A 19696-nucleotide genomic window follows, 5' to 3' on the forward strand; every position below is an offset into this window, starting at 1 on the left:
GAAGCGGAAAGAGATATGTGAGAAGGGAGATAAAGTAAAGGACCCAAGGTCGAGGGCGCGTCGAGAAATCTTAGGCCTTGCAGGTGTGATTCGAAGGCGAAAGGGGAAAAAAATATGGGCCAGGCAGCCGCGGGTAGCGGAGCTGAGCGATCGAGTCGCAGTTATTCGAGCGTCGGACGACGTTGGGCGATGCGGCGGAGATGGTAGCGCAGTCGCATCGAGTCCGGGTCGCCCTGGGAAACGAACGACACGAAAATGCGAGTGTGGTGTTTTGGTGTGGGAGCGGGAGCACAGGGTGATGGGCGGCTGATGACCCTTTCAAAAAAAAAAAAGCGGGCCCGCTTTTCAGCAGCTCTTAAAGTCCTTAGGTCCTCAGGCATCAAGCGCCCATTCAAGGGAGGCCTGGTCAGCGGAGCAAGGTGCAGATCCCGTGACTTGGGGTCGCGTCATTGTCTGCTGAGTCCAGGTCAACACCATCCCCAGGACCCCAGCTACGCATACTGTACGAGGATTAAATCACCAAATGCATTCAAAGTAGCTGCAGCAATTAAACCGGGCCAATCATGTCGAGGCCTTGGCTGATGGCGACGTGGCATGAACCTTGCCAGGCGGCCGAGTTCCTCCATGGTGCCATCCTACCCAGTGGCAGAGCCGGCGGGCCTCGACATTCACACGAGATTGAGACTGTCTGAGATATCCAGTGACATGCTAGTACATTTATTGAGAGCTACTGACAAAACACTTCAATTTGCTTCCGTCCCTATTGTCCAGTCCGAAATAAACGAGCGTGGGCACCCCTCCCTAGTTCAATCACGAAACCACGATCCAAGCCAATTGGCGCATCGCCTTTTGTTTTGTCCCGGCCGGCGGCAGCTGCCCGTGAAGGAACAATCGCAAATTCGCTGGGCCAGGCAAGGAGAAAGACAGAGGAAATAATACAGAGATAACAGGAGGGGGCAGCAGCATACAAAAGATCAAATTCCGGAACCCCATATCCCCAGCCCAACCGTGGTAGAACGCGCGATGCTTACTTGGCAACAACCTTCTTCTTTTGCTCCTCCAGGTACTCCTCGTCAGAAGCGTCCAGGATGTCGTACTCCTCATCTGTCATGAAGCCGTCGTCGGAGAGATCCCAGTCACCTTCGCCATCCTCCTCAGCCTCCATCTGCTGTTGAGCGGGGGCGGGCGAAGACTGGGTGGCCTCGTGAATGCTAGCCACGGGAGACTCCTTCTCAAGCTTGGGGAAGATCATCTGGCTGGAGGCTTGGCTCTCTTCAGCCTCGGTCGTCTTGATATCCTCAACATGGGTCTCGGCCTTGATCTCCTCAACGGGGGTCTCGGCCTTGCTCTCGAGCTCAGGCTTGGGCTCGGGTTTGACCTCGGGCTTGACCATTCGGACGCTGACGTCGCACCAGAGGCGGTGACCGAACTTATCGCCGGAGGGGGCAGTCAGACGCCAGTACGAGACGACCTTGCCAGGGCGGGCGGGGGTGCGGAGCAACACCGTGAATGGGAACTCCTGGCCAGGAGCCAGAGGAGTATAGCAGACGGTCGACTCGGAAGCGGAGACGAGCTCAGAGATGCCGGCGGGATGGTTGGGGTCGACATGTCCCATATAGTCACCACCGACAAACTTGACCGAGCAGCCGGGGGGCCAGGCAGTCTTGCCCTCATTTCGGAGGACCCAGGTCTGCTCAAAGACGTGGTTGGGAGGGAGGACAGTGCCATCGATGACAGTGTCCTTCACAAAGACGGCGCTCAAAAGGGCGGGCTTCTGAACAGGGGCGGGAGCGGGAATCTCCTTCTTCTGCTTGACCACCTCCTTCTTCGTAACCAGAGGAGCCTTGAAGGGGTCAGAAGGCTGCACATCCACGACAGTCAGAACCGGGTTGATCGTGTTGGTTCCAGTAACGGCGGTGGTCTCAGTGGCCTTGGAGTTTGTGGCGGCGCGGTCACCCATAGACGGCATACGCTGGCCATCCTGGTGCTCGCCCGTGGTGGTAACACTCACGTGGCGTACTGGAGTCTTGAACATGATCATGGGGTGAGTCTTGTTGTGAGTGTTACCAGGGTTAGCCTCGCAGTTGGCGCAGAAGTCAGTGTCGTTGCAGACGGCGCACTTGTAACGAATGCCGCGGATGTAGGCAGGGTACGCTTCATTGCCTGCACAGAGGGGCCCGTCGCAGCAGATGCCGACGTGGACCGGGGTGGGGGACCGGGCGCGGATATCCACAAGCTGGTCGTAGATCGGGACAAACCGATGGTTGGGGTGAGCGATCTTGGTGTGCTTGATGCAGTTGGCACAGTAGTCCCAGTCGGGGCAGTCGAGGCACTTATGGCGAACACCGGCAATGTACTGGACGCGGTTAGTCAGATGCTTGGGAGGAGGGACAGACTATCGTAGTACCTTATCGCAGCCATCGCAGATGGCATGGTGCATCTGGTTGCGGCCAGGCGCCATCTTGACCTTGATGTGCTGAGGCATCTCAGTGCCCTTGACCGCAGGGACGAAGCCATGCTGGGGGTGATGGCCATGGGCGTTCTTGTTGAAGCAGGGCTGGCACAGGTCATAGTCTTCGCAAGTGTTGCAGTGAAGGAACTCATACTCGGGAAGTTCTAGCCAGTCGTCAGTATTAGTGTCACTGTAAAGTGTGTAAGCTCTTCCAAACATACCCTGAACACAGCAGTTGCAAGTGCGCATAATACCCAGAGAGGTCCACCGAGCAAGCAGAGGCTCAAATGTGGGCTGGGGCAGCGATGGAGCCTCGTCTCTGGGCTCGATCTTGGTCTCGATCTTAGTCTCAACCCTGAACACAGGCTTCTTAACATCGAGATCGACAACAGGCGAATGCTCCAGTTTCAACACAGCGGGCTTAGGCTTGGGAGCAATGGTCTCGGTGACGCTCTGGACCAGTCGGCCCTCAACGGTGGTGCGCTTGATCAACCAGTGATCGCCGCCGTGGCAAGTGATGCCCTGCTCGACGCAAGACTGGCAGAGATCAAAGTCACCATCATCGCAAGTAGAGCAGTGGTAGTGGACGTCAGGAATGGTCTTCTCGCAGCTGTTGCAGCAGATGGCGAAGGCGGTGCGGGCGGTGTGGGCGGGGCAGGCGCCAGGTTGAGACACGGGAAGAGGGGCTTGGAGCGAGCCGGACCACATGCTCTGCTGAGGCTCAGCATCTCTACAGCAACCGGTGGTGGTCTGCTGGGCACGGCGAGCGCGATGCTCGGCCTGCTGGGTAGCCAGACGGCTGGCAAGACCGGACTGGTGGTCCATCAAGTTGGCAAGTCGGGTCTCAAAATCGCGACGAGCGTCCTGGCGATCCCCGATGAATCTGGCAGCCTCGTTCAGCAGAGCCGAGTTGTAGGTTTTGGAGAGAGGGTTGGTTCGATAAGGTAGGGTAGTTTCCGAAAGGGTAGCAGTGGCCGAAGGGGTAGCAGTAACCGAAGGGGTAGGCTCGGAAGCATCGACAGTGGGCGTCGGGGCAGGGCTGGTGTTGACCTGGCTCTCCTGGGGGCTGTCCTGGGGGCTGTCCTGGGGGCTGTCCTGGGGGATCTCCTGAGGGCCCTCAATAGTCGAGGGAGCGATGGCGGCCTCAGGTTCGTCCTCGACAGTGACTGGCTTGGGGAGGGTCTTCTGGGCCTGTTCTCGGAGGGTGACACGGATCTTAAGCTTAGACTTGGCCTTGGCGGCACGGTAGAGTTGCTTGTAGATGGGGACATTGTCGGGTTCGAGATGGAGGTAGGCCGCAGCAGAGTCGGAGTACCGCTCGAAGATGACATCGGCTTCAGCGGGGAGGTGGAGGAAGGTTCGGATCTACCGTAAAGTCAATACCACTGCCTAAGAACGTGGTTTCACGACCTATGTACGCAAACGGAAGGCCGGGGCAACGGGGGATGAAATGAAAAAGGCGAGAGGGGTGAGAGGAATTGATGGCTGGGGGAAGTGATTCACGTACGTTGCCTTCGAGAGTCTTGGGGACCATGTCCCGAAGCGGCATCTTGGTTCGGCGGGTGACGCCGTCAAACTGGACCTTGACGGTGATCATGGTGTCGAGGCCGACGGAGGGCGTTCCGGAAGCCATGGTTGCGATATTGACTGGGATTGTCAGAGCGAAATCCGACACACATATATCGATCGTCAAACCTCAACTCCACGATGGAGAAGATGAAGGGGAATGAAGAAGGAGGAATGACGATGATGACGGTGGAGCCTTACCTGCCTACTTGGGGCGGTGACGAAGTGCTGTTATCGGGGCGAGATAAGGAATCGGCGGTGCAGGACGGCCGTCGCCCGTTAATGATGGAGGCCAGGAGGGGATTCCGGGCGGGAGAGATGAAGAAGAAAAAGACAAAGTGTGAAGTGCGAAGTGGAAGAAGAGGAGGAGGTCGAATGATGATGGAGGTGAGAAGAAGGAGGGTGAGAGTTTGGTGGTGGGAGGAGAAGAAGTAGAAGAAGAGCTCTGACGGCCGGCTGGCAGCTGCTGGAGGGCGGCGAGCGTCAAAAGGTAGGTGCCCTGCCGCAAGCCGCTGGGACCGGGAACCGTATCGTATCTCAGGCGGACTGTGGGCTGGCCTGCGGACACTGGGGTACCAGCTGACGGAGAACCTGGCTGCCTTCGGCACTGGCTGGGCGTTGGCTGGCGACCGGTCACTGGCTGGTAGCTGGCTAGTAACTGGCTGGTCATTGACCGGTCACTTGTCGCCGGCTGGCCACTGGCCGGTCACCGGCTGGGGACCAACGGGGGACCAGAGCCAACTGGCGCGGCCCACTGGAGCCAGCCTGAGCCGCGGGAGGGCGATCCAGGTACCTATCCGTCCGCACTGTAAGATGGGACACGCTCTGTAGCACAGCGCGTCTCCGCAGGCCGTATCCGTACGTGGTATTATGGGGCCCGGCACGAAGCACATCCAGGTGATGATAGGTTTTGGCCAAGGCCCGTGTGGCGCTGAGCAAATCGGGCTTGGTGCCGGCGCCGCTGTAACACGCGCTTGCCTCACCCCCGCTGCCTGTACGCTGTCAGATGACTGACTCCGATTTATGCCAAGGTGTGAAGATAACGAATGCAGACCAGGGAAGACGGTGTGTGCCTTGTGTGCCATGTGTACCGTTTTTAGGAGCTACCGTTCCGGGCGTGCCTACTGTCAGATACTAGGCGTAGTAGGGGCGTAGTAGCAGCATAGCAGGCCATGCCAAAACACCAAGCGTGCACCGAGTAAGCCGCCAGCCTTCTTCAGTCTTCCAGCACTACGTCCACTTTGGTTGACCTTGAATTCTCCATGTCGTCGACTCGCTGCAGCCTGAACTCGCCGTCTTATTTGCCACCTGGCTATGTAATATTCGACCTCGCCATGTCAAACGCCACCTTTCCTTTCGAGTCATTCAACGAGTCAACCCAAACCATCGATTTTAACACTTTCCGGGCCTCCGCCCAAGAAGCCAAAGGAATCAGCTCGACTACCTCACTGAACCAGCCCACATGTCGCCCCTCGGCATCAGTGGCAAACGAAGTGTTCAGCACCGTAAGCAGCCAGAATAACACCGGAGGCGGAACATCAATGAAAGATTCTCGCAGTTCCAACAAGGCATTGCTAAGCGATTCCTTGAGGTGGCCTTCCCCCATCTTGAAATACTGCCATTGCAAGAAAATTGCCGTGGTATACGCAACCATGCCAACACGAAGAACCTCGTTCACAGGGCACTGCTTAAAAGACATGTGAAGAAGCCGATACAGGACTGACACCATGATCTCGCTAAAGGTGGTTTGGGTGAGCTTGTGTCCTGTCTGAGAGGCAAGGTTGCAAATGTCTGAAAACCGTTTCAAGTCCGTCCACACATTTACGAGTTTCCAATCTAGGGACTGGACGAATGACGGAATTTGGTCTCCAGGGTCAAGACTGGCAGGTCGCTTTGCTTTATTGTCAACGACATAGCAGTCCCAAGATATCGCATCCCGGAAGAAAGCAGGGCGGTGGCCGGATGTCAATGCGTGCACAAGATCTACCCTACGCAGAATGAAGTTAGTTTCTAAACAAAGGGTTAGAGCTTGCAGTAGGTACCTGCATATTTTGGACGGCAATTCATGGGTTGATGTCTTCAGCGTCCCGAAGCCGCCTCGTAGATTCACCATCCTTATCAAACCCTCCATATGATTCTCGAAACCAGCCTGATCGCCAAAGATTTGTGCAGCCAACGCTAGGGTCACAACTGTCATGATGGTCTGGTCAGAGATGGCGAGAGGGTCATTGGGAATGGATATCCTTTCTTGGAGCAGCCGGAGCGTCTTGACAAGATGGAACTGTGTCAACACACTACGGCCTCGGCCCAAGCTCTCGTCCTGGATGGCTTCACTTGAGAACAGCATGGAATGGAGATAGACGGGATCGGTCATTAGCGATCCGACCCATTCACTGTCCTCTGGTTCGGTTTCAAGGCACATTCCGGTGGGATACAGTCCGCCCTGGACGACTGTCAGAACTAAAGGTGGCATCATGCAATCAGTACACGGATCCATAGTGGACGCAGCAGCAGAATAGGGCTGTGGGGCGGGCGAACATGTCAATATGTCCTGAAGCATGTATGGCTGCATGACTTCAGGAAACTGGACCCAAGCGAATTCAGAGCCAACACGATTCGGGATTGGAATTAGACGGCTGCCGAGGTCCTGTCGTTGGTTGGGCTGGGGATGGGGTTGAGGTTGCTCCTCTGCGCCCTTGTTCATCCAGGATGGCAGCGGGTGATGACCCTTGCGCCGACCTCTCCCGCGAGTGACATGGCTTCGAACGAGTCGTTGATGGTCTTGGCTGCGTCTCTGTGACGGTGTGCTGACGATGAACTTGAATCGGTCGGGTTTGGAGCCTACATGCCTCGTGGTCAGCACCATCCAGGGCCACGACGCTGGGGCGTCCGTACTGATGGGCGCCTTCGCCCTGTCACACCTCGAATCTGGGGTTGATGTCATCAGGGAGGCAGCCTTGAGGCAGCTGTGGCGACGAGCTGGGAGGAAACGTCTAGATTTTAGGCAATCATAGGCAGCGTCATGAAGTTGGCGGGGTCGATGAATCGAATGGAGGGGGGGCGGGGTTGGAGTCGGAACGATGACACCACAGCAATCGTTTGAAGCATTTACGTGGCATGGACCATCATTCGAATATAACAATTAATACCAAGTTTGTTCAATCTGCTAGTCGTACCGTTACACTGCTTCGCCCATGACCCTCCCGCCCCAGTGCTTGAATTGTGCACGCCAATAGTCCGCCGCCCCAAATCCACCGCCTCGAACCTTGGCCCCGCGCCCCAGACCCCTGACTGCTCCTCTGCCGTTCTCATCATGGTGAGGGACACTTTATCAAGGTACCCGTCTGTAGTCTGTAGCCGGTGCTAAGCGACGAATCGGTTGATAGACTTCGATGGAATTCGAGTTCGAACCCAGAGCCAAAATTCCTTTTGGTCAGCCCACGTGAACGTCACGCGTCGACTGGTGCGGTGCGGTGCCAAGGAACTCCCAGAGGAGAAAAAAAGTACCCGACCTTCCTCCCCCAAACATCGTCCCTCAGATGGATGACACTTGTCTGCAACAACACGCCTGAAGCTTTAAGGTGCGTGTTCTAAGTAAATTGGCTGCTTCTTCACCGGAACTCCGCCAGGATCACTGAAAAGGTCCGCACCTTTTATATCGTCAATGATGACAGCTAAACCGCCAAGCCATCTGTTGATGAGGGTCTTCGGATCTGGTTCAGAGTTGGAAGCGGGTGAGGGCTCTGAGACGACCTGCATCACGAACATCATTAATTAGTCACCAGCAACCGTCCCGGGATTCTCTAGCACTAACCTTTGGCAGAAGACCGTTGAGGACTCGAACTGGAATTGCCCCATTTCTCTCGTCTGGAGGCTGGGTCTTCCGGTATTGATGGAGCGGTGGACTGCCAAGAGGTGGAGGAGAGTAGAAGAGAGGCCCGGAGAGAGTCCATGAGAAAGAGTCAGGCATGGGCATAGAGATGTGCGGCCTGGCAGGCGAACCGGGCTGGACACAGAAATCAGAGACGCGTTGGAGATGAATGAATGATGGGAAAAGAGGGAAGAAGACAGACAGCAGAGACGGTTTTATTTAAATCCCCTTGAAGCCTTCATTGCTACTTCCGTAAGTTATCTACAAGACTCAGTCTCGGGCTTATGTAGGTTCTACTGGCGAGGTGGTCCTCCTCGAAGAGGTAGGCGCTCATGAGTCCTTCCCATGTTCGCCAATACTCTCATTTACAGTACGAAATTTGATTTATCGGCACCCAGCGAAATCACCACCATCGCAGAAATCGTCAAGCAGGTCCTCCACGGCTGCTCGTGTGACAGAAAGCTGTCTGTCACTGCACGGGTCCCTGAAATCAGGTCGCAGGCAGAGGACAGAGCAGAGGCCCACTTATGGCGCTTAGGATTATTGATAGAGATCATTTGGTGCTCGTGGAAGGCAGGGTCTGGATTTGGGCAAGCACCACGTCACCTCAGGACGAAAGCACCGACTCCTCAGCCAGGAGGCAAAAGTTGTTCTCCGCCCCGAAAGCCTCAAGACACGGCTGCAAGTGCCGTATTCACATGGCGAAGGAGACACTTCCCATCGGACCCTCGTACGGGCTCGCGAACTCGGGCCTGACTTGCTGGCATCACAGACGAGCACCAAGCAGCGCTTTCCATTTATTGGGGGCACTACCTGTGCAACTGCCCTAATTTTCCAGAATATTTACTTGCGCACTTCGATACCGACAGGGTACAACCGACCAATACTGGGGCGTTTGGAGAAAACTTAGTCGAAAGCTTTGCGGTACTGCCGAATTAAAAACAGAGCAGATGCAGCCGGAGGGGCCCTACTAGACCAATGTGCCGACGTTGAGCGCAGCTTTGAGAACTTCGACAAGAAGCTCATCCACTATTATCAACTGTGCATGGTGATTCAGACGGCCCCAGTCGCCTTGTCCAACCACGAGCACAGAAACCATGCCAAGACTTTAGCATTTTCCAGTTTAGGACTAGCCATGCCTTATCCCAGTTCCCTCGAAGGATCGCCCCACGTTTTCTGGCCTGTCGACCTGCAATCCCATCGTGCGAATGCGAATTGCGGCATCCAGAAGCACCGCCCTTGTAACAGCCTCCATCCGTGATGAATGACACAAGAAAATGCCGGGTACGCCGTTCCATATCACCTTGCTGTGTAATCAACTTTGAACTATTCCCATAATGGTTTGTGAGCTTGGCTTGGCACCGGAGTCCCCACTATGTCCGTGTCCATCGTGATTCAACACAGCAGACTTATAAAGGATCGATGTCCAGCCCAACATGAGAGAGGTGGAAGGATATCGACAAAAAGACAGACATTCACAGCAACATATACTTTATTACATTTACTTGTTCGTCCAAATTTTACTTTTCATCTTCCTTCCAAGTCCAACCCAAAGCAACAACCGCAGCCAAAGATGGTTTCGTCCAAGGACATGGCGCCAGTGACATCCGGCCGGGCCTCCTCGTTCATCAAGGGCCAATTTTTGACCAAATTTCCAAAACTCCCCAAGGAGACCGACTTGAGCGGCAAGGTTGCCATCGTCACCGGCGCCAGCAGTGGCCTCGGTTTCGAAAGCGCCAAGCGAATGCTCGCCCTCGGGCTATCACACGTGGTCGTCGCCGTCCGCTCCCTGGAGCGAGGCAAAGCTGCCGTCCCGCAATTGCAGACTGCGAACCCCGGTGCGAAGATCGACGTCTGGCCTTTGGAGATGGAGTCATATCAATCCATTCAGGCGTTTGTCCAACGGTGCGAGACAGAGCTCCCTAGGATCGACATGGCCATCTTGAACGCAGGTCTCGCCGAGGTGGAATTTAGCTTGGCTCCCACGGGACACGAGAAGGTAATACAGGTCAACTATCTGAGCACAGTGCTGCTTGTGATACTCCTCTTGCCTATCCTCAAGGCCAAGTCAACCGCCGGAGTTGCACCTCAAATTACGGTTGTGAACTCGATGATGTCCACGTTTGCCAAGTTTCCCAACCGGGACAAGAGGCCACTGCTAGCGTCATTTGACGACACCAAAGTCACGGCTTGGGATCCCAGCGAACGCTACAATGTGTCCAAGTTGCTTGGGCAGTTGTTTCTCAGCCGACTGGCCGACCACGTCAATCCGGAGGACGTCGTCATCAACATGGTCGAGCCGGGGCTGACCAAGACCGGTCTATTCCGCAATATCAACGGCGTGGTTGGTGCCGTCTTCAACTTGGTCCAGTTTATCTCGGCAAGGACCGCAGAGGAAAGCTCCGTGACGTACATTGACGCTGCCGCGGTGAAAGGGAAGGAATCGCATGGTAGTTTTCTTGTTGCCTGCAGGATTCATCCGTAAGTGCCGTCGGCCGGAAAACCCAGCCCTATCGTGACCAGGGCGCTCAGCTAACACGAACATGCAGGCTTGCCACCAGTACGTACGAGCGAGGGGCCAAAGCCATTGCGGATCAGCTGTGGGAGGAAACGCTGGATGAATTCGGCTTTGTGGATGCACGGGGAATTCTGCAGACTCTCTCTCAGCCGGCTTAGGTCTAGGGCGTGGTACAAGCCAAGGCGGAAGTCAAGAGTTCTTGAGCAACCCAAGGACGCGCCAAGCAAGGTACAGGAGAGAGGATGACGACGCATTATGGGGAGTGTAATACGGAGACCAAATGTGACTACCGTGTAAGACGGTAGCGGAATTAATGAATACGGAAGCCGGAGTTATGCAAGCTTGCGTGGACCTGGGAGTGTGTTTTGAAGTTCTGACTGTCGGTCTTGGCTTGCGCAGGCTGGACGCCGCCTAAAAGCGGCCATGTGCAGCAAGTGTCCGAGGAGGCGATAGACGCAACCAAGCGTGCGAGTTTGGTGCACCTTTTGGCTCGGTGCGACTCATGGATGGGTCATGGATGCGCAGGGGAGGGGGTGTGCGTGGTGCGTGTCGTGGGTGTCGAGTGTGGCATTTCAGACAATTGGAAATCAGTCCAGGCAGTCTAGGCAGTCGCTTAACAGTTGATTTTGTCGTTGTTTTTATTTTAATTCCTTTTTTCGTTTTTGCCATTGACAGCTGTTCGGCCCTGGGTCTCGCCGAGCAGGAGAAACAGGCAGCGGGTCGGGAGATGCCGAGGCGTCGCAATTGGCGGCGCCTTGAGCGAGCAGGCAAACAAACACACGACGCTCCCGTCATAGTTCTCTCTGCCTGGGACGCCCCGACCGCCATTCTTCGCAGCTGCTAGCCTGAGAGGAGAGACTCCAACTATCGCTGCGAGGCGTTCAACCTTCCCCGGCTGTGGTGGAGTGGAGTCTGGGCTTGCTTGGAGCAGGCAGTCAGAAGAAGCAAAGAGTGGAGGTGGTGGAGGTGGGTGGAGAGGTGAGACCGAAGGTGCATGTACACGGCGGGCGATAGGCTGCTGGCCGTCACCGCAACCTCCGACGTTATCGGGATGGGGGTATGGAGTACCGCCGCCGAAGTTGCTGATGCGTGCCCGTGACTTGGCTTCCGGCGCAGGCCCACGCAGCGCCGCCTCACCCTCACCGATGCCGCCATCCATGCTCATGCTGGTCACAGGTCACGGACTCGCGGTCACGATCCCGCGAGGGCTCCAGGGGACATTTCCCCGCTTCCAGCTCGTCTCTAGGGGCTACTTGGGGGGCGTGTGCTGTGGTGTGGTGTTGTGTGTTTGGTGGTGTTTGTGTGTGACTCTCGGTTCTGCCTATCTGTACAGTACGCGGTACATGATGATTCTTGCCCGTCGTTGGTGGCTGGCTTCATAGGACTTTGTCTTGGATCCTCCTCTCCTCAGCCGAGGGCGCTTCCTCGAAGCACTGTCCCCTGTCTCCGAGACCTCACTAAACCACCTCGGGCATTCAGCTGCTAACAAGGAACCAAAACGCCGGGACTTGAACTTGGGGACTTGGGGAGGGAAGTCTGTGATGATGCCCACGCCCAAGCAAGGGGGCCACGGTTAAGCCACTCAGATTCCTTCTGCTTAGGAATCAGAATCAGACACAACACCAACGCATCCCAGCCTGGCAGAAGCAAAGTGCAAGGTACCTGGTTGTCCTACCACCGAGTCCGTAGCTATCCGGCATCTGGCTCGCTGCTTTTTCTATCAGCACCAGCACAAGCACAAGCGGTCCAGGCTCCCAGCCCTCCACGCATCCATCCATCCATCATCCTCCTGTGGTTTGCCCCCCGAAGGCGAGACATGCAATTATCCGTTCAGCTCACCACCCGCTGCTCCGCTTCCGCTTCCGCCTCCGCTGATTATGACTGCCAAGTTGAGCAGTGTTTGTTGTTGTTGTGCAAGACAAAATAGCTCCCACCTAATTCCATCCCTTGCGTCCCCTGTGGTCAATCGTCCCTCCGCCCGCCCATGCGCCCCCAGTCACACATGGCGGTTTGAGCCCATGCAGATAGAGCTCTGGGTATCATATCTCACGACCCTAGACCCTGGACATGTCCATCATCAGTCCCCCAAGGGCGGGGCTATTATTTGCACTTTCTTTCCCTTGCTTGCCCTCCGTCTTCCGTCTGTCCTATCCATCCGACTCAATCCATCTCGCGTGACGCACGTCGTCGAGTTGTGCAACCACACCCACTCACACCCCCTCGCCTCTCCCTCCTCTCTCCCTCCTCTCTCTCCTCGCTCCTTGCTCCTCTCCAATCGGGCACCGTCAACTCGGACCTCGGGCGAGCATTTCAGCACAGTTGACAGGTATACGTGTGTGGGTTACCTAGACTGGCCCTGGATTGGCAGTGAGAAAGATCCATCTGAGCTTTGCACTTTGTTATTTGCCCAAAGGCCTTCCTCTTTAGTTACTTTGTACATCCGTATTATGTACGTACTGGCCTCGTACAACCACGCCGAGCCCAAACTACCTCTCTCACCTATAGAGTCAAAATACAATATGCAGCTGTGCCAAGTATAGGGGCACCGTACCTTGCCGAATAAACGCTGATCGAGCTTGCCCCAGTCTCACTGGCTTGGCCTCGGCCGACTGGCTTCTTCTCCTCACTCCGGATGACACTACGCTGACGCTCATGACCTAGCTCCCAATCCGACCTTACAACGTCAACAACACGACAGAGTCAATTGCAAACCTAACCTTGTCTTCTCTACCCAGCACCTCATCCCCTGGTTTCATCACCCCTGATTCTCGGCTGCATACTTCGTACGTAAGAAACTTCGAGTGCTGTGTTTGCAGGTCATCTGACGGCCATCATCAACCTTGGTCGTTTATGCGTCACTAGGGTAGCTCTCTTGATTTATTTCCCTTGGCAATGTATGTACCTGAAGCTATCAAGTAAAAATGGGCACAGACATTGACGAATTCGAGGCCTTACCTGGTCCCGCACGTCAGATGGTCTATCCTGGGGCTGAATGTCGTCTTCCGGTTGGTCAATGTCAACAACAGTACCTCACATGGCTCACTAGGTGGCTCCGTCCTGACTCTTCACATATCCGCCATCGCGGAGCTATCATACCCATGTGGAGGGCAACGTGAAGGTTAAGTGGACCCAAGACGTAGACCATCTCTGATGCATCTTGGCCCAGTTCAGTTGCACATGTCACCAGCGTCGGGCCTGGCGTTGATGGGAGAGATCGGCGGATAAACGGAGGCATCAAGGGTCAATCGGTTGCCGACCAGACCCGTGTCAGCGACCCTGACACCCACATACCTATCCTCGACATATGGCAATATACTTCACTTTTTGGCATTGTTGCGGGTTTGGTTCACCAATGTCCACCCTGGCACTTGAATTCAGGTATATATAATGCACCAGACACCCAACGCCATTGCCATGAAAGCACAACACCACGCATGGGTTCGCAACAAATACAAATCCTCAGGGTACAAGAACTGGATTGGCAAAGCAAGCAGTGCAACACCGCAGCAGAACCATGCCGTCCACATCCCCGTCTCCCCCAATTTTTTTTTGTGGCGAAAAAGGAAACGTCCACCCCCCAAGCAAAGACAAACAGTACCTCAGTCATGATCCTTTCCACTGGGAACGCAATCCCATCAGTCCGTCCATCCCAAAAGTAATGTGCCAAGTCGCTCGAGAGAAGCAGGAGATAATGATATTGCCACCAACATAGTGGCCGGGTGCCATCCAATGCAAACATGCATCTGAACCATCCTCCAAAGCAAGGCGGGACTCTCCGAACAGGTCCACCAAGAAGACCTCCGTCCATCCAACGCAATAGGGCCATCTCAGAAACGAGGATGCCAACGACTAATAAGTATGCCGTCTCGCCAAGGCTTCCGAAGCCCCCAATGCCCATCCATACACCCCCGAAAGGTTCCCAGCAATAAGTGTCGCGTGTGCTTTTGTTGTTTTTTAGGTCTGAGGTCGTAGTTGTAGTAATTAAATCGAATACGGGTAATAAGCAGAAGGATAGGCGAAGTACGAGGGGTCTAACGCCTCACAACTCTACTGCGGGTAGTAGACCATGCCGGGTGCTTGTTGGGCATAATAGAAGCCGTCTGGGCTAGGTGTTACCATACCCCCCATGCCCATGACGTTGGGCTGGTAAGCCGGAGGTGCAGAGTAGGTTGGGTAGTTGTTCACTGGAGGTAGCTGAGAGGCATCATAGTAGTAGACCATGCCATTGACCTCCTGCGCTACGAGATTCGGATTAGGCGCAGGGGGTTGGCCGTTGCCTTGCACAGGCTGTTCGTGTTGGGCCTGAGGCGTGAAGCTACCAGGGGCACCTTGCTGTCCAGGAACAAATGAAGGAGCCGCCACGGATGGACCCATGTTAGAGTTGTTGTAGTTGGGCGGATAGTAGTACCCTTGCTGCTGCTGCTGCTGCTGCATTTGGTAGGGTTGCTGCTGGTTGTAGAAAGGCTGCTGTTGCTGGCCAAAGGTGTTGGGTTGGAATGGTGCCGCATGGATTGCCCTCTCGGGGATCTGCGACAATGGAGTGCCAGTAGAGTGCTGTGACGGATAGGAAGACTGGCGAGTGTGGGACTCATGAGGGAGGCCATTTGACATCTGGACAGGGACTTGCTGATGGAAGGGCTGTTGGAAGGCTTGAGGGCCCTGCGAGAGCGTGGGAGACTCAATATCAGCAACCGAGATGTTCTTCTGGGGACGCGGCTGATGCATAGGGAGTGCCGATGTAGGCCGATTCTCCTGGAAAGCAGGCTTCTGTGGCAGCGGATACGTCTGTGGCTGGGGGAGATCGTTAATAGAGGTCTCCAGCCCCATCGGCCCCTCGAAATGACCGGTCGGGTCCATAGGGATCTGTGCCATGGGGACCTGTGCCATGGGGATTTGTGCCATAGGGATGTGTGCCATAGGAATCTGCGCCATAGGCATATCGGGTCGAGGGGCGGGAGGCAGTCTAACGATAGGCCGGGAGTTCTCAACTGGGATTGGCGGCCGCGAGATGACGGAGCCTGTCGGGGAGAACATGTAATCCCTCTCAACAATGGACGACCGCCGACTAAGTCCGCCAATGCTGGGCGAGTATACGCTGCCGTAGAAGCTGCCTCCGTAGACGCTGGTTCTCCTCGAAAAGCCACCCACCGAGCCAAAGGCGGATCGAGGCTTACCGCGCATCCGTTGTTGATTAGGCCGCATCGCACGGGGGATAAAGATGAAAGACCTGTCGGCGGCGGGGAAGATGTAGCGTGGCGGGTTGTCGGGAAGGGAGATCCGGACGGGTTTGTCTCGTCGCAGAGGTGGGCGGTGGTCAGGTAGCTTCGTATACTGCTTAACGGGGACACCCGAGAAGACGGCGGGGGCCTTCATGTTGGGAAGGAAGACCCGGACTTGCGCGTTGCCAATGTGCTTCTCCGTGGAGAGGGTACGGTTGATCGGGGTCGGGTGGGGATCGCATGTCGGGATGAAGCCGTTGCCGTTTGGCGGTCCCTCCTCCTCCTGCATGTGTCTAGGCCGTACCGGAGGCCGATGCGGCTCTGTGACAGCCTCGTGCATATCGTGGGTCCATGGGGAATTAGTTGTTGGGTCAGCTGGGTGGTGTAATTGGCTGTCTTGGTCAGTAAAAGAGAGAGAACTGGGCGGGAGGTTGAACACGTACTGAACAGGAGCGAAAGGCCCCCCAATGCCACCTCCACGACCACCGCCTCTACCACCGCGACCCCGTCCGAAAGGTCGAAAACCATTTGCCGCAGGGCCAGCATGACGATGGTCGTGCATGAAGAAAGCACCTCGGTTAGGCACAAAGGCTGGGTCCTCGTCCCTTCGTTTCTTGTAGTCCTCATGTTCCTGACGTCGGCGGTTTGCAGCGGCGCCCTGGGGCTGTCGGGTGGCAGAGGCGGAGCTGACCACGATGGGGGCGGCAGGAGACTTGGCCGGAGAAGGGGCGGCAACCTCATCGAAATGCATCTCCTGGACGGGGGGCGACGGGTCGGTGATGGACAGACCGTGGAGCATCATATCGGTATCCGAGACGGGCTTGCCATCGGCCCCAGCATCGGTGCCCAACCTGGCGGCGTGGCCAGGGTGCTTGGGTGCGCCATTGGCCGTCTTCCGGGCATTCGGGGACGTCGGGGAGGTCTCGTCGATGTTGCTAGTATCGCTGTCGTTGGCCAAGTCGTTGTCGTCGGTGGCAAGGGAGCCATCGGTGATGGAATCGTCATCGAGGTCGAGGGCCTCCGGGCCGCCCTCGTCGTCGCCCTCGTCTTCAACGCGGCGACGATGGCCGATGAGCTTTCTGCGTCGGGGAGCGGCAGCCATGGTTGAGCGGCGATGGAGGCGATGGAGAAGTCGACGGAGGGGGCTTCGGGGACGACGGGAGGTTGAGGATGCGACGGGCCTGGCGGATCATGCGGCGACGGCCGAGGACAGGAGCCGAGAGGGAGAGGAGCCGCGGACGAGAGGCGAACCGGCGGGATGAAGCGAGACCCAGGAACCGCCCGGCGGTAGTGGCGCAAAAGCAAGAAACAAGAAAAACCCCCAACAACCCGATACCTGATATAGATTCCAAGAAGCAAGAGCAACCGCTGGACAACCGACCCAAGAGAGAAAACAAAGCGAGACAGGAAGGGGGGAAGGGGGGGGAGGAGACTCGAAGATGCTCGCTTGCCTGTGTTCAAGGGCAGTGCGTTGCAGAGCAGGCGGTGGTCGAGAGCGAGAGACGTGGGGAGAGGTGAGGAAGCGGGAGGAGGGAGACGAGAGAGTGGGAGTGGGAGAGCGAGATGTGGTGATGGTGGTTCCGAGAGAAGATTTGGCAAGGTCAATCGGATCGCCAAAAAGTGTCTGGCCCCCCCGGCCCTTGGGCTTTAGGTGGTCCGCTAGCCCCATGTTACTGGAGGTGCCGGGCCGCCAGGAGCACAGGTACCCCGCCCGCGACATTGGTGTGCAAAGTGACAAGCAGCGGTGGTGTCTCGTCCGCCGCCTCGACCTCCGGCTAGCAGGCGAAACCGCCCCAAGGCCGCTGGGCCGCCCGCCAGCCCAAGGAACAAAGCACCCCGAAGTCCGCTGAAGAAACGAGAGCGTGGCTGTCCGCGGCCATCCAGACCTCCATCCAGACCTCCATCCGTTGATTGATTGATTCATCATCATCACCCCAGCACCCAGACCCAGTGCCATCGGCATCCACATCCAACTCCACCACGTGCGAAGGTCCGAAGGGGAAGAAGCAAAAAAAATAATAAACACACATTATCCACCTGCTTCTTACTGTGACGGGATCACAGCCCCTTCCGCGTCCTTCCTTTGGGCTCCGTCACCCAAACACTGCACAGAGACGGAAACACATCCCAATCACTACTAACACCAACACTGCAAAAGCACACGACAGAGGGGCACCCATTGATGGGCATCGCATTGTTGCTGCACGGCACTGCGCGGCACACCACTCGGGGCTGCAGCGTCTGGCCTCGACTATACATATCACTGCGCTTCCTCCGCGTCGGCACCTGTGCGGTGGTTGTTATTGTTGTTGATTCCGCTGCTGCTATTTGACCCAATCTACTGCGTCCGATGCAGGACATCCATCTCAACGCGTGAATGCGCTTCCGTGAAGGGCCGTCGCTCACACAACTGGCACATACATCCACACACATACACACACCACGCTTGGCCAGTTGACCACACTACCTCTTCGCAGACTACCGAACTTTCCATGCCTGCCTTGCTACCTTAGCATCTGCCTACCTTCCTGCAGCGATATCGCGACCCCATGGCGCTCTCCTTCCCTTTGGGGTCGGGTTGACGGGCTTTCCAATGACGGTTCTAGCTCCCACATGTCAGGCCATGCCACCACTGTCGCCTCCCTTTACTCTACCCATCTCGAGCATGCCATGAATCGCTGTGTCCAGACATCAAACCCCAACAAGTCGCGGTCCCGCGCCCGCACTCTGGGTTGGGGAAAGGTAAGCCGAGGTGGTAGTAGCTGACAAGCTCCACCTCGTCGCCCTCTCGTACTCGGCATGCCTCTCTCTCTCTCTCTCTCCATCAGCCACCTCCTCTTCAGCATTCGTACCGGGCCTTGATGAATCGAAGCAGTGAATGAATGCTTTCGTCGTTGGGGGTGACGGCCGACAGCCTGGGGCCACAGACTCCCAAAGGCCACGTTTCGACCCAAGCCTGCATGCCTCGCAGGAAACCAGGTCAGCGCGCGCCTCGTTTACTGGGCGGCGTGCGGCGGACAGTGGGCACGGTGGGCATATCTCTCCGGACGTGCGAATGTGCGAAGATGGTATGTACGTGGTATGTATCTCTGCGCTGGCTCGCCAGCAGATCCACGACAGCCGAGCCAACACCCCGCATCGTCCATCCAGACCATGAGCGGACAACAAAGGCAGAGAGGGAGGGTGTGTTTGGTAGGACTGAGGCGAACACCAGGGCGGACTAGCAAAAGTCGCATGCACAACATCAGCGAGAGGGAGCTCCATGTTAGCTAGTTCCAAACAGCCACTTCCGGGATGCAACAATATTCCTCCTACCGCTCTCGCCTCTCTGCATTCCTGTGTCTGAGCAGACTCCGATTCCTCAAATCGCGTCAGGCTGCAGGCGGAGCATCTGCCAGTCCGTCCCCTATCCACGGACGTGGGATATCGCCATCGTCAGCGGTCCCCCTTCCGCCCCTCCACACCTGCTACCCCGGACATGATACATGACGGCCGGCTAGTTCCTATGGGGGACCACGAAAAGAGGCTCTGAAGGGTGTGTCTCGAACCTGGCACGTCGACGCCGTGTGGTTGGAGGTCCAACGCCGCGGCACATGTCAGGCTGCACTGGGACTGTGTCTGATTTTGCGGCGCGTTGTCGCCAATCAATGAGCTGAACGTCCGCCCGAATGTTTGCGTGTTGTGTCTGTGTCTGTGTCGTGTCAAGGGTGGGATCATCGGCCGAAGCCGAATTACCACCAAACCCATCCCTCTCTTACTTACCATTCCATGCACAGTCAAAGCGGGATGGAATTTAGTCGCAGGCCTGCAATACGAAATGAGCCTCAAAGAGTTTTCCTTGAATCTTCCCATAACTCCTATTGTCCGATGCGGAGATTACGTGATCAATCGCTCTGCGGCATCACATCATCACAGCCCGGCATCATCATGAGGGAACCTGCCATGGCAGCCGGGCGAGACTTTTCACCCCCACGACGAGCCCTTTCTCGCGCCAATCACGACAAGCCCTGCCGTGCTCGCATGCCCAACGTTGATCCTGGGGTGCTTTGCCTTTTTCTTTCTGTGTCTCT

The 19696-nt window shown here is 56.4% G+C and overlaps 6 protein-coding genes across 6 annotated transcripts; 1 reads left to right on the forward strand and 5 right to left on the reverse strand.

The window, feature by feature from the left end:
• Positions 1 to 1027: 1027 nt before the first annotated feature.
• On the reverse strand, positions 1028 to 4085 carry BGZ61DRAFT_532354 (uncharacterized protein; the record flags this gene model as incomplete). The annotated part of the gene is made up of 4 exons (XM_046253857.1): positions 1028 to 2356; positions 2408 to 2616; positions 2674 to 3817; positions 3960 to 4085. 4 exons carry the CDS (start codon positions 4083 to 4085, stop codon positions 1028 to 1030), a joined length of 2808 nt encoding a protein of 935 aa, XP_046104939.1.
• Positions 4086 to 5057: 972 nt separating this feature from the next.
• Positions 5058 to 7146, reverse strand: BGZ61DRAFT_451571 (uncharacterized protein). Its single transcript, XM_046245842.1, has 4 exons — positions 6914 to 7146; positions 6557 to 6859; positions 6061 to 6478; positions 5058 to 6006 (listed from the first exon to the last, which is right to left on the reverse strand). The coding sequence occupies exons 1-4, from the start codon at positions 6960 to 6962 to the stop codon at positions 5331 to 5333; spliced, it is 1446 nt and encodes a 481-aa protein (XP_046104940.1). The 5' UTR covers positions 6963 to 7146; the 3' UTR covers positions 5058 to 5330.
• Positions 7147 to 9462: 2316 nt separating this feature from the next.
• On the forward strand, positions 9463 to 10565 carry BGZ61DRAFT_351510 (uncharacterized protein; the record flags this gene model as incomplete). Its single annotated transcript, XM_046240339.1, has 2 exons — positions 9463 to 10370; positions 10439 to 10565. 2 exons carry the CDS (start codon positions 9463 to 9465, stop codon positions 10563 to 10565), a joined length of 1035 nt encoding a protein of 344 aa, XP_046104941.1.
• Positions 10566 to 10808: 243 nt separating this feature from the next.
• Positions 10809 to 11928, reverse strand: BGZ61DRAFT_239566 (uncharacterized protein). The gene has a single exon (XM_046238321.1). It carries the CDS (start codon positions 11570 to 11572, stop codon positions 11051 to 11053), a length of 522 nt encoding a protein of 173 aa, XP_046104942.1. The 5' UTR covers positions 11573 to 11928; the 3' UTR covers positions 10809 to 11050.
• A 2526-nt stretch (positions 11929 to 14454) lies between these two features.
• BGZ61DRAFT_351374 (CASC3/Barentsz eIF4AIII binding-domain-containing protein) lies at positions 14455 to 16728 on the reverse strand (the record flags this gene model as incomplete). Its single annotated transcript, XM_046240326.1, has 2 exons — positions 14455 to 16018; positions 16070 to 16728. 2 exons carry the CDS (start codon positions 16726 to 16728, stop codon positions 14455 to 14457), a joined length of 2223 nt encoding a protein of 740 aa, XP_046104943.1.
• A 1460-nt stretch (positions 16729 to 18188) lies between these two features.
• BGZ61DRAFT_239645 (uncharacterized protein) lies at positions 18189 to 18976 on the reverse strand. Its single transcript, XM_046238322.1, has one exon. The coding sequence runs from the start codon at positions 18888 to 18890 to the stop codon at positions 18318 to 18320; it is 573 nt and encodes a 190-aa protein (XP_046104944.1). The 5' UTR covers positions 18891 to 18976; the 3' UTR covers positions 18189 to 18317.
• Between the last annotated feature and the right edge of the window lie 720 nt (positions 18977 to 19696).

Source organism: Ilyonectria robusta (assembly GCF_021365365.1).
Source record: "Ilyonectria robusta strain PMI_751 chromosome Unknown BGZ61scaffold_9, whole genome shotgun sequence".
NCBI classification, from domain to species: domain Eukaryota; kingdom Fungi; phylum Ascomycota; class Sordariomycetes; order Hypocreales; family Nectriaceae; genus Ilyonectria; species Ilyonectria robusta.